General features: G+C 38.2%; 1 protein-coding gene across 2 annotated transcripts; it reads left to right on the plus strand.

Moving 5' to 3' along the window:
- Positions 1-3,635: 3,635 nt before the first annotated feature.
- On the plus strand, positions 3,636-11,427 carry SYN2 (Rad21/Rec8-like family protein). 2 transcript variants are annotated; one of them, XR_016068669.1, is made up of 13 exons: positions 3,636-3,918; positions 5,159-5,420; positions 5,507-5,544; positions 5,629-5,663; positions 6,682-6,746; positions 6,836-7,158; positions 8,502-8,613; positions 8,831-8,967; positions 9,043-9,338; positions 9,645-9,681; positions 9,832-9,853; positions 10,056-10,183; positions 11,050-11,427. XR_016068669.1 is itself a non-coding variant. In XM_010250618.3 (13 exons), the coding sequence occupies exons 1-13, from the start codon at positions 3,795-3,797 to the stop codon at positions 11,143-11,145; spliced, it is 1,680 nt and encodes a 559-aa protein (XP_010248920.1). In that variant the 5' UTR covers positions 3,636-3,794; the 3' UTR covers positions 11,146-11,427. The 2 variants fall into 2 exon arrangements, 1 of the variants encoding a protein (XP_010248920.1); XM_010250618.3 differs by having other exon boundaries at positions 10,051-10,183.
- The last annotated feature ends 2,681 nt before the right edge of the window (positions 11,428-14,108 follow it).

The following is a 14,108-nucleotide window of genomic DNA, read 5'->3' on the forward strand; positions in this document are numbered from 1 at the left end:
ATACCATGTGCCATTTGAACTCCTTGTGTGTTACTCCTCTCTTGGCCGCCGCGAGCTGCACCGCGGGGTCCAGTCGCGGTATCTGCAAGCACGCGTCATTGAACCGCTTGATGTAGCCCCAAATGGACTCTCCTTCCCTCTGGACTACTCCGAAGATGCTTTCCTCGGTTTTGGGGCACCACTTGCTGGTAACGAAGTGTGCGGTGAAGACCTGCACGAACTGGGTCCAGCTTCTTATTGACCCGGGGGCTAGGTTTCTATACCAGGTGTGGGCCACCCCACTGAAGGTGGTGGTGAAGGCCACGCACATGCATGATTCACTGGCCCTAGCTAGGTGCATTTGGGACTAGAAGGCATCGACGTGGTCGTTGGGGTCGAAGGACCCATCATACTTGTCTAAAGGGGGGAGCTTGAAGTCTCTAGGCATAGGGACTGCAAGGAGTTCTAATGAGAGGGGGGAAGGAACTGAGAGAATAGGGGCAGCTTTTACCTCGTCCGAGCTTGTCTCTTCTTTACCTCTGAGCTCGGGTAGGACACGGGTGGCAGTTCGACGACTTCGCCGGCGTCTTCGTTGCTGAGTGGGCCTGGTACTGGCACTGCTAGCCTCTGTGTTGCCGAGCTCGATGGACCTGGACTGTTGGTAGTCCGCCACTAGGACGCTGAATCGATTCTCTGTCAGCGGGAGCTCAGACTTGGAGTGCCGAGGTACTGACTTGGCGGGCGAGGTTCCTGACCTGTCGGCGAGCTGCGAGGCGGGGGTGATTTTTCTTTCCCCTCAGCCCGAGGATGAGGCCTGGCTCTTGAGGGGGTTTTGAAGTTGGGAGGCTTCTCCTCGGTGATGGCATCCACCCTGAGGGGAGGGCTTAACCGGCTTTGGAGCAGGGTGCCGAGGTGGAAGCTGTGGTTGGTTCAGAGGCAGTTGGGGGAACTGCTGCTGATAGTGATACTGAGAGATGTGGTGCAGTACTTGGTGCTGCTAGAGCTGATGCTGCTGGAATTGTTGCATTTGGGCTTGCATTGCCCGCATGCATTGCATCAAGTCATCAAACTGGTTCTGGCTGGTCGCTAGGGGGACAACAGTTGGTTCGGTAAAGGTTGTTTCGACAGGGAGAGGAAAGGGGACGTTCACGGTGGGAAGGTTTACGGGCACCACTGTTCGTGGCGCATTCAAGCTGGGGATCCCATCCACCGGAAGGGGGATGATGAACTGTCCGATGCACACCACGGGGACTTGAAGTTGTTCCTCGGTGGTGTTCATCTCCGTGCCATGTCCGGCATTGCTGGAAGAAGCCATGAGTGTTGGGGTTTTTTGGAAAAAAAGGGGTTATGAGAGTTTTAGAGGGAGGCTTTCAGAAGCGTTTCCCACAGACGGCGCCAATTGATGGTGCGCAATCCGGCCGGTTCTAGCTGTCAATGATCTTGCCTCGGGCTGGAGCAGAAGGTGCCTGAAACGGAGGAGAAAGCGAGTAATCTCCGGTGAAGAACCCGGTGAGAATGCTCCGAAGCTCAAGTTAGTATTTCCTCAAAGGCAAGATAAAACCAGATGGCGCAAAGTTATCACATACCTTGTTCTTGGGGGGAAGAGAGCCTTTTATAACCACTTCGCGCACTCACTCCTAAGCTTTTGTTAGGTCGGGTATGATTACCTCTGCGCTTCTACCAGTTCGGGTGTCATCACCTCTGCTGGGGCAGAACTGCCACTGCTCTCTTTGTCGGAGCCGTCTCTGTAATTGGAGATGGCGGTGGCAGGTGGCGATGGCAGGTGGCCGTTGAAGTGCGGCTGTCAAGCGTCAGATCCCAAGTCAGTCAGGTGCACCGCCTCAGGATACGGACTCCTTCAGTGTTAGGTACGGTACGGTTGTTCAGTTCGGCGTCCTGGAGGTGAAGTGTTGGAGTGGTGTGCGAGGTGAAGTCTTGAGTTCGAATAGAGGTGTGGCCCGAACTGCCATGGGGCGGGCCAGTTCGGGTTGTTGCCCTTTGTGTTCGTAAGGCTCGGGGTCCAAGGGAGAGCTCGAGCTCCTTGTAGGGAGTTCGGACCGCGAGTTCTTCTTTTCGGAGCTCGCGCCTTGGGCGTACTGTTGTGCCGAGCTATTGCCTTTCTACGTATTGAGTGGTTATAAGGTCGGGCCAAATCTTCCTTCATCATTTTCAACTTTCAACAAAGATTAAAAACTTGAGAGGAGGTTTCAGCAATTTTACTAATTTTAATTTATTTTGTTTGATAGTTTCTTTCACTAGCTCTATTTGGAAAGACTGCAATTAATAGAAGGTATAAAAATACAAACATGGACGATGTACAAAGTTTTGCATCAAATGGAGCCTATAAAAAGTACAAATACAAATGTGTAGAATGCAAAACCTTACATTTTATATTATTTTATATGTATTTATATTTATATTTATATTTGTATTTGTATTGCTTTCTTTGGATGGTGAATGGAATCGCTTTTCTACCATGTGAAAGTAAAACAGTGAGAGAATTAACAACCGTCTCGTCACGTGACGAGGACCGACCGACTCTTTCCTAGCAAAGAGTCAAAATCTTATGCACCAATTATGAACTTTTTTTGCTGCTGTCAGGACTGAGAAGTGGACCGGCCCAAAGGTTTGGTTGAGCTCCAGCCTCCAGCCTCCAGGTCCAATCCATCAGCAATTTAATTGACCGTCCGGTCCCTAACGGCTTCTTTTTGTTGGGTCATCCATTTTGATTTTTGACACGTTTCATTTGTGGCAGACCCCACGAGTCGAAACTCGAGTGGAAACACCGAGAACATTACCGTTTGCTCACATCCCGAAAAGATTATCACAAACCTGAACCTGAACACTCATGACTTGACTCATCTCAATGAAATATGAACGAAAATTGATGAACACAAACCCCATTCCTCAGCTTCTGTTGCTGTCGGTTCACCCTGGCCTTCTTATACCAACAACCAACCCCCGCTATTTGTTTGTTTCCACTTTCCATTACATTTCATCTCTCTCAGCTGATATGATTCTATAACAGTCTAACGTCCTCTGTGCTGTGCTCTGTTATTATCTTCCACTTTTACCGGGCAAATACAATTATTAATTATTTCATTTGAAATCTTCTCTTTAGCTCCCTTTAATTTTGATAGGTCTGAGCTCTCTTAATTGGGGATGGTCAAATGCCAAAACTGCCATCACTAAATGCTACCATAGACCATATTCTATAACAAACACGACTATGGTATAGTCATTAGTCATTACTCAAAATCAAAGCCGGCTTGTTTCCTCATTGAACAGGCTGAAAAGAAACCCAAATTCCTTGTTTCATTGCATATCTGAAAGATTGAAAATGAACCCAAAAGAAAGGATTGATGGGTTGTAGCCAAATGGTAGATTAATCTTCAAAATATTGTGTGTAAAGTCTGCATTTCTCTGTGAAAGCTGATTAGGATTTAGGACACATCATAATTTTAATAATGTTAAAGTTGAAATTTGGTTGCAATTTATTCAAATAATGGGGGTAATTTGGTCACTCAAATCAATATGCCACTTCTTTATGTTATTTGTAATTGGTCCAGTCTTTCCAGGTTGTGGGTGAAATTGCTGTTTGGTTCATGGTTACTGGTTGTGCTTTTTATTTTCTGTTTCGTGGAGGCTCCTTCTTCAGTACTCAACCCAACTGTCTCTCTTCCCTTCTAAAACCTCTGACCTGAAACCCCTCTAAACGACTCCGCCATTCCCCAGCCATAGCAGCAGCAGCAGCTCTTTTTTCTACTTTTAGGCGTGGAATTAAAGACGGGAAAATAGGGAAAGAACAGGGAGACATGTTCTACTCGCAGACTCTTCTCTCCAGAAAGGGGCCTTTGCGCACCATCTGGATTGCTGCTTACTGTCACAAAAAACTCAAAAAGGACCAAATTGCGGAGACTGATATCTCTTCTTCTGTTGGTATTGCTCTATTTCTCTTTTTTTTCTCATTTCCATCTTAAGAAAGTTCTTTTTTTTTTCTCTGTTTACCGTCGTTTTTCTTCTTTCTTAAGCGTTGGGTATGTGGGATGTTGTTGTGGGTGGCATCGCTAGGAGCCATTGCTTGTTTTTTATGTCAGAAATGGGGATGAGCTGTCTGGGTTCTTCATAAAATGGCCGAATTAGCTACATAATTACTTGGAGGTTTCTAGTGATGCTATTTTCGGTTTTTTTTTTTTATCTTAAAGTACTTTGTATATTGTAACTTGGAAAGTGATTTCCATTCCATGGTTTCTCTAGCCATGGGTAGAACTGCTCTTTCTTGGCTGTACTGTTTCTTTGTTTTGTTTAGCTTAGTATATTTTATATATTTTTTCGCGCATCTGTTTCTGGCAAGAATGTTAGTTTTATTTCTGAGAAAAAAAAAGAGGAATCTTCTATCTATTTTTGTTCTTTTTTGGAATCAATCCACTGTCAAAGTTCCCTATAAAATGGCGGCAGTAACTATTCCTACTTTAAATTTCTTCTTATGTTGTTACTATAACTTGTAATTTTGCAGTTCTCTTCTTTTAGTTTTTTTTTTTTTTTTTTTTTGTGTATAATCCCGCATTAACATCATCACAGTAGTTTTGTTTTCTTCCAGTTGCATGATCTCTTTCAATTTGCTCAAATCCAGAAATTTTCAAGATTCTTATTCTATTTATTGGTTGAGATTATTGCAGTAATTATTTGTCACACAAAAAATTTCACACAGAATTCACTTTTACCTGCCATGAACCTGGAAAGGAGGTTGACCTGGTTATAAAATCAGCATTCAGTGACACATGGAACACGCCTCCCCCAGCCTGCACTCTCTAGGATCCTGGTGACAGAATGTAGCCAATCCAGTCCCTCTCATTGGAGATTGAGATGATGCATTAGTTTATTTCTGTTAGGTTTAGGAGTTGGTGGTCAGTTCAAGAAACGTGTTTTCAGTTCTAGAAGTTATGGTCTATGTGTTGATTATACTAATATTTTTTGGATAGAATGGTAATTTGACCACTGGAAGGCCTGAAACAAACAATAGGGAACATATAATCATAAATTAAAAACTCTAAAAATATTCTACTCCAACAGCTATGGTTGGTTCGGTGTTTCAAATCATTCTTTCTTTTCTAATTATGGTTGATCTTAACCACCTATTTAAGTCAATTTTCGTTTTCTCTCTCATTGTGGCATGCAGATAAGATAATTCTTGATGAAGTTACTGTAACTTATAGAGTACTGGGTTTTCTTCTTCTTGGCGTTGTGAGAATATACTCAAGGAAAGTTGACTACCTATATCATGATTGCAATGAGGTTCTAATAAAAATAAACAGTTTTAAGGTGACTAGAAGAGCTAACTTGCTTAAAGAGGCTGCATTTGCACCTTATGTCTCCATCACTCTTCCTGATACGTTTGAACTTGATGCTTTTGATCTGGAGATTGTGGAAGATGTAAGCGGGTAAGAAATTGGATCTTAAATAGGATCTTTGAGTTCTCTTTTACTTTTTTTAAGCATTTCAACCCACCCTTTTTCTCACTTCTCAGGAGCAATGTGAGGCCCCATGATGAAATCGTGCTTGAAGGTATCAGATTTGTGAGCTATCTTTGAATATTTTAATATTTTCCTTGACTGATATTGCAAAATTTGGTCTTCTCTGAAACTAAAGCATGGGAAGAAGATGTGGATTATTCTCTGAACAAGGTACATACACTTATCATATTGTGTTCAAAGGATTCCGTATATCTTGGATACAGAAGTGTCATTTCTGCCATGTGGTGTAGATGGATCATCCATAAATCAATCTGGAACACAGAAGAAATGTCATTCCCCTTCCCCCTTTTTTGCCTTGAAATGAAAGTTACCTCTTTTCAAAATAAATAAATAAACAAACAAACAAATAAACAAATCAATCAATCTGGAATATGTAACTGTTACTGATCAAAAAAAGAATATGGAACTGTTGGGCACACTTTGGATGAGTTTTACCCTAAAGGTCATAGAGAAAGAACATGTAAAGAAATGGCTCAGTTTGGAAGGAGTACAAATACAAATATGTATAGTGCAAATACATATAAAATAATACAAAATACAAGGTTTTGTACCCTACAAATTTGTATTTGTACTCTTTCCAAACTGAGCCTTTAGGGTTGATGAATTACCTGTTGCAACCAGTACCTCCTGATCAACTTTCACCTGAATGGTAGTTAGCTGTTCAATGTGATTTCTCAGCTTTGACCAACACATTGAATAGTCTATATTGACGCATAAGCATCAAACTCAAAGGCCTACCAATCATAGGATGTTAGGTTGCTACTTGATAAATGCTTGGTGTTATCAGGGATCAAAATGTTAGTTTTGGGCAATGTATTATCTACGTTCCCAAAAAGTCAATCCACTATTTTTTTATCAGTAACTGATCAGGGTTTTATTGGAAGTAGAACAGAGGAAAAGATACAAATTCAGAGCAGGGGCATGTACCCAAGGTAGAAGGTACAGAAGGAAGCATCCAATTCAAGGGGCCCAGATCTACCCCTGGGGGTTTAACCAGGGGTAAGATAAATATAGCTTGTTTAAACAGTATATTTATAGAAGTGTATTAACGGCAATATGGGCGGTATCCTTTATCATATGTACAGCTGATCTTATGCATATTTGGCACTATAGTGATGTCATTTGGTTAGACATCTCATTGGTATTTTTACTTTATGCGCATTTGCAGTATCATCATAAGGAAGTTGCTGCTGATCTTGACATATGCACTGCTGGTTATACACCAATTGAAGAGTATGTATTAACAAAGTTTACCCATTTGGCTCAGAAACTTTTAGGAGCTTCCCTATGCTGAATCAATGCTAACATGCTATTTGTTGCAGTGTTCTTTCACCTTACATGTTAGACTTCAATATGGACAGCCTGCCTTATCATTACCAAAGTAATTTAGAAGAAAGCATGGAGAAGCTTCGGTGCAATTTGTTTCCTCAAGAAGAACAATTGGACCATGAACTTTATTGTGGAGCAGAGGAACCTTTGGACTTCGTTGCACAATTTGATAAAACAGATGATCAAGAAGAGAATTTGAAGTTTCTGGAAATACCACCATTGGATATTGGAGGATATGATATCTTTACTGAAGGCCATCCAATTGAGACTACACCTGACAAGACTTCTGATAAGACAAATTTCTCACACCCTTCAGGTTGGCAAGCTACAAGCTACCCACAACAGATTTTATGCTTATGCCATACAATGTTCTTAATCTTGGAATAGGATTTTTAGGATGAGGTAGATGTGCATTTACCTCACTAACATAATCTGATAATCACCCGAATGTGTTTTGACTATGGATGGAAAAGTACACCTGAGAAAGAAGGGACACATCACAAATATAACAATGAATGATTTGTCAAGATAATAGAAAATATCACCATTTAAATAAATGGACACATCACAAATACAAGTACATAAACATGATAAATTATTTAGCCAACATGAAAATGAAATACAACTGTGTGGATCTTATTCCCTATTCGTATCCTTGGCTTTCATTTGACATATCTTTGATATTTATTTTATGTAAATTCTCTTAAATGTTATTAAAACCATTTAACAATATTCGTTGGTAATTGACATGCCAATAACCAGTGTTATATGTAATGAAGCTGAATGCATGAGGTCAGAAAGAAAAAGGTTGAAGTGATTCAAGTGAATAACAAGAAACAGTGAAATATCAAACCTTAAGGCTATGTTTGGTTTGAAGGAAAAGGTAGGGAAAGGAAGGGAAAGATATCAAAACCTATACAAGGTTTGTAAAGGTTTCCTTGCCTTTCCTTTCCTTTCCCTACTTTTTCCTTCAAACCAAACATAGCCTAAGTTAGTTTAGGCCAGATGCTTACCAACTTTTCTGCACATTCCTTGTTTACATCATAGAAAACCAAAGGGATTGTTTATAAAATGAAGAGAGTCTTATCCAACCTTACAGCATTGGCCATACAGACCCTACCTATTTTGCCATTTCCGCTCTATTGAGGGCTATATCCTCTGTTGGGTTGTTTATCCACAGTTTTTCTTTTCTTTTTTGCCCCCCTTTAAACAGATTGTGGACCATTCCACTCTAAAGTTCTATTTCCAATGACAGTATTTCCTAGTGAAATATCCACTTTAATGTACCTATAAAAAAATCCTCTTTAATGCACTTATTACAAATATAACCATTGGAAAATATCTCCAACCCAGAAACATTAGTGTTGTATCAAAATTATCAGATTTGGGCAATATTGGAGATATATATCTTGTCTGGGAATTTTAGGGCCCCCTCTGTTGTTTATTTTACCCTTTCTGGGAAGGGGAAATAATTTGGTGTATCATATACACGAAGGATATTTTGAACCATGATCATTAATCTCTTTTAGTGGAAAGAGAAAATGGAAAACAAAGGATAAAGTATTATATGCACTTGCAAAAAGATATTGATATTTTTTCTTGTTTCTTCTTTTCTTCATTGATTATTTAACATGATCACACTTGCCTTCGGGTTTGCAGGTGCAGTTACACCAGGAGTTATGGTTATTCCTACACCTTCAAAGAAGGAGCAAGCTCGGAGACCAAGGAAGAGAAGAAGTTTATTTGATGAGATGATAGTGTTGCCTAATGAGTAAGTAATAACTGATAATAACCTTTTCATGTTTTCTATTTCTCCCTTTTAGGAGTAATTAACTATTAAATGCAAATTTAATATGTAAGTTGGCCATAATATTTTCTTCATTTTTGGAAGTATAAGAATGGAGCAAAAAACTAGGCAGGAACTTATTAATCATTAGTAAAGAACAAATGAAGGGATGACATGACTTTATATTTCATTAATTTCACAGGGTGCTTAGGCAGAGCATACATGACTCAAGTAGCTTAGTTGCTAAGCGAAGGAAAGTTCCACATACTGCATTAGATGCATGGAGAAACCATAAAATATCAAGTCTCCAACAGAATTTTTCAGAACCTCTGTTTCCTTGTAAGTTATGCAGTATGTTTTGCTGCACTCACATAGTGACTTATGCGATACTTACTATGTCCATCCATTTTGTAGATATTTCTTCAGAGCTCAAAATTCTCTTCTACAATAACAATCTCAACACACCAGAACCAGCTGAAGATGCAGAAGGCCCCAGTAAGTTGGGAGAGGTCAAATTTGAAACACCCAGAGATTCTGTAGAGCGAAGACCTATTTTCCAAGAAAACTCTATTGATCACTCAACATCAGCATGGTCTTTAGAAAGTCCTACATATGTCAAGCCAAATCGAGAAGAAGTTCCAATACCAGTTGCAAGAGTTGATCTCTCTCCAAGTGAGACTCAAGATCTTGTCCTGAGTCTTATGGATGAGGTAATATTACTAGGAATGTTTACCAATGACATAGCCATACACATGGCATACCCCACCTGTATCCTTGGATTATGCATGTGACTGGATGAGCACATTCAAATATTGTGGACCTTTTCCCTGTACAGATCTAATTGTTTTGTCAGGGAAGGTTTTGTCTATTTGGCATCTGCAAAAGATGTGCCTATGTACTTAATTGCTCATTATTTCTCTCACCAACAGACAAAGAAGACGGGCTTTAAATATTTCTCTGTGACACACACAAAGTTAGAACTCGGAATGTTGTTGATTTCTAATTTTTATTTGCAGGAGATTGGTCCATATGAAGAGAATAATTCAGAGCTGGGTAAGCACTGTCAAGTTGTCCTGGTTGCTCAATTTCAGTTTGTAGTATTCGCTTTTATCTATGTCAAAGTTTGGTTGTTTGTGTTCTGCTGTTAGATTGATTTTTGTGCTTAAAGAGGGTATTCTCATTGTGTTGTGTCTTAAACTGCAGGTGGATGTTCAGTTAGAACCAGGTAAGGGTGATGGATCTTTCTGATTCTTTCCTTATGACTCAGTTTGGAAAGAGTAAAAGCAAATATGTACAGCATAAATATATACAAAATATAAGGTTTTGCACTCTACATTTTTGCATTTGTACTCCTTCCAAACTCAGCCTATTATCTCCTGCTTTTATTGTATCCCTTTCACCCTATAAATTTGTTGTGTACAGAGCAGTGGCAAGGTATCTGCAGAAAAGATTTCTAAATAAAAAGAAGCAAAAGGAAAATCAAGTTTTGAACCTTGCATGTGTTCTGGAAGGGAGAACGAGAAAAGAAAGTGCTCGGCTATTCTATGAGATACTGGTATGACTTTGCTCCAAATTAGAACAGCTTGATATCTATGATTTGATCAGTTGCCAAAAATGGGTTAGAATCTTGAGCAATTAAGGGAAAACAGAGCATTTATATTTGGGGGAGCATCCTCCAATGTGAATTATTGTCTTTATGATTTCCAAGAAAACTGGGCCCTGCAGCTGGTTTGGTTAAAAAACATCGTTTTCTTAAATTGAAACACGGAAATGTTTTTGGTTTTGTGGTATTTTTCACTCTTTAAGTTAAAGCTGAAACCAAAAGCACTTTCTTGATGTTCTGGTTTTAAAAACACATTTTCCTCCAGTGGTTTGATATTGTGTTTCATAAAGCATATAATATTTAGATAAAAGATTCTGATTGAATGGATGCAAATTAACTTTCTTATTTTTATTTTTTATTTATGTTTTGGACCCAAAGCCGTTTGAATGTGAGTTGGTATGATTAATAGGAGCTTTAAAACAGCACTTGTAAGAGGGTTTGCATGAGACTTGTGTTTGTGCAGCACACTGAATGGTATTGGTAGCCTAAGCCTTGTAGAAATGATAACATGGTTTTGTTTTCAAAGACATCTTTCTTGTGGGTTTCAGAAAAATAGGTGTTTCTTGGAATTAAATTGAAAATGCTTTTACTTTGTTTTAAGAAGGTCGTCAAAGAACATGTTATTTGCTTTTTTGCTGATTTGTTATTTTTCTAGAAACAAGAAAAATAAAAACATTCCCTGAGTGTGTTAATTTTGCAACCAATCAGATCAGAGCAAGCTCACAAAGTGACAAGCAATGTTATTGTAAAGTAGTGTAAAAACGGTGTTTTCGTGAACTATTGCCCTGTTTTACCAAGAAAGAACTATAATCGTGCAGGTATTGAAGACCCAAGGGTTTGTAGATGTAAAGCAAGAAACATGTTATGATGATATCCTTGTGCTGACAACTCCACATATTGAAGCAGTTCCATAAATCCAGCTATTCAGAAACCATGTAGAAATAACCTTTACTCATGTTGAACGATTTTGTTAGAAGTAACCTCCAGTTCCCATGTGTATGTGGAACTTTCTGTGAGAATTTTAAAATCTTCCATGTATACTATGTTTTAGTCTGTAGTCTGTACATGCCATAACCCCCATGTAGTTGCAGGCAACCTTGTTGAGAGAGAGAGAGAGAGAGAGAAGAGACTTTGTATAGTTGAAATTTGTATATAGTAGATATGGTGGCAATCAATGTTTTTCATTTGCAGCCTAATTTGTGAACTCTGAATACTAATTCCAAAATGTTGGGGAATTGAAAGTTGTTGAAACAAAAGTTTCGGTCAGGTTCTTCAAATAGTATTGATCCCGGAACTTTTATTAGTTTTGACCCTTTTGATCAGGTCCTTTGAAAATATGAAAACAGGGTGAAAAAAAAACCCTTAAGCTGGTCAGCGCGCACCAACGTGCTCCGCTTATATTCTGTTGAATCTTTGATCATGTACGTTTTATCAGCGGGCGACTATTCCCACCCAGCGGAATTCAAGGGGTCCGGATGTCCCATTTAATGCGCCTTTTATTCAAACATTTTTGTTCCGTTAGACAGAAATTATTCATTATTTTATTATTTTTATCAAAATAATTAAAAATAAAAATAATAAAAAAGGAAAACCTAAACTTGTTGGGAGGTGGAATTCATTTACATTTTTTTTTTTCTTTTTATTATTTTTATTTTTAATTATTTTGATAAAGATAATAAAATAATGAATAATTTCTGTCTAACGGAGCAAAAACATTTGGATGAAAGCATTAGCTAGTAACCATTAAGGTAGCATTTGTTGAACCTTTTCTGTAGTTTTTTGCAAGGTTTAAAGTAACAAAAATGCAAGTATATTGGAAAGATAATTTTAAGAGATATATCAAGATATGCTTTGAAAACGTATAGATACGGACGAAAAATCAAGATACACATGGATACATTATAAAATCTTTAAAAAATATGAATAATAATAAAAATGAATTTTATGTGAGTATAACTAATTTATTTAAACATAAAAACCATTCTTTAATGATTTATATAAAGTATTGGGATATAACTAGTAACTATTAAAAAATAATAGAAGAACTAAAATGTGTATATATATGCTAATATTTATTATATAGATTTAAATAATATTTATTATGTATACAAGTTAATATATACCTTAATTTTAAATAAATAAATATAACTTGTATTCATCTTATTATTATATAAATATTAATAATAAAATTTATAGCATTTGTTGGGAAACACCCACCAAGGCAAGAAAGATTACTTTAAGTATAAGTTCTAATAAGCAATTAAGGTTGGCATAATGGTTAATTAATTATTGTTGTAAGCAAATTCTTAGGGTCTATTTGATTTACGGTTGGAATTAGAATCAGAACCAGAATTGTCTATTCCCATTGTCTGTTTTGTTTAGCTAGGAATCAAAATGGGAATTAAAATCAACTAGAATGGAATTTCATTCCCAAAGGAAGGGGAAGGAATGGGATTCCAATTCCACCCTACCAAACAGTTGGAATCGGAATGATTTGATTCTACCAATTCTAAACCCTTATTCCTGCGAACCAAATGGGCTCTTAATACCATGGTTTTCGAACCGTTGTTGACCCGAACAGTTAGACTCTTTAACCCAAGAACCGTTCAGGCAACCGGTTCCGTTTTACCCCAAACCCGGTCCCTAGCCAAAAACTATTGAATTGGTCAACGGCCCATTGACCCAGGTAGTCGAACTGTCAATCCGTTCAACGGTTTTTTACCAATTTTTATTTTAAATTTTTTTGTCAGAACGAACCATGCATTTCAGAGCGGATGGTTGAACCATCAACCCAAAAATCGATGGACATAACGGTTCCGATTCTGGGTCAATTTTTAAAACATTGCTTAATACTTCTTTTCATATTCTGGGCTGCTGCCTGCTGGAATATCTTTTTAAATAGACTTGTTAAATAACACCTAAATAAATACTGCGAGGCTTTGGATGCACCCCTCAAGGTTGCACTTGTACCTCGAATGGTGAAGTATTGGCCAATGGCCATGCATGCTATAATGAAATCCAAAGAAACAACCACCTGTTTGTGCTTCAACCATTCCATGTTATTGTCTTTTTTAAAAAAATTCCCGGTCACTGTGAATCTAAATTCTCCATTACTTGGCTTTTCTATCTTGGGTAGAGTATAATTATAGGTTCTTCATACTCGATATTATATCACCACTCCCTCTAATTCAACTCCATTTTCTATAATCCATAAATAAATAATATACTGTAATTTAAGTTTCTTTCTTTTGATTTATTTTTTGGTATTCGATTATAGGCCTAAATCTCCCATAGGGGCCTTAATTCTTTTCTTCCCTTTTTTGAGAATATCACAGCATCACATTAATAATAACTCTCTTCCAAAGTCGGCGATAGTTAGCAGGATTCAAATCTGCACCCTCTGTTTGAACAAACCGGTCAACCGAGCCACCCCTCGTGATTCTTTTGCTTATGCCTGCGAGTTGTAACTTCTAGTGATCTCAAGCTAGAGCTTCGAAATGGTAACGATGAAATTGCGTGTGTCGAAGTGAGTAACTAATTATGCTGTGTTTGATTTGATTTGATATAAAATAAAAGAGAATTCCCCTCAACTATGTTTCTCTCCAAATTCATTTTTTCTATTAAACCAAAACATGCTCTGGGGGATGAATATTTTTGTGAAGGAGGTTGACCACTCAATCAAGCTTACTTTTGTTAAAAACCACTTTGTAATTGTCAAGTAACTGAAGGTAATTTCCCAAAGATTACTGGTGCAGAGTGAAAGCCACCGTCAAAAGACTAGCTGAAGCTTTGGTTGAGCTTTAGTCATTCACTGAGAATTGCTTTGGTTCCCGGTTTTCATCGAATCTATATTCATTTTGCATGGTCTTCAGTTACA

This window comes from Nelumbo nucifera, chromosome 4, assembly GCF_055504915.1.
Source record: "Nelumbo nucifera cultivar China Antique chromosome 4, China Antique-T2T, whole genome shotgun sequence".
Lineage (NCBI taxonomy): Eukaryota > Viridiplantae > Streptophyta > Magnoliopsida > Proteales > Nelumbonaceae > Nelumbo > Nelumbo nucifera.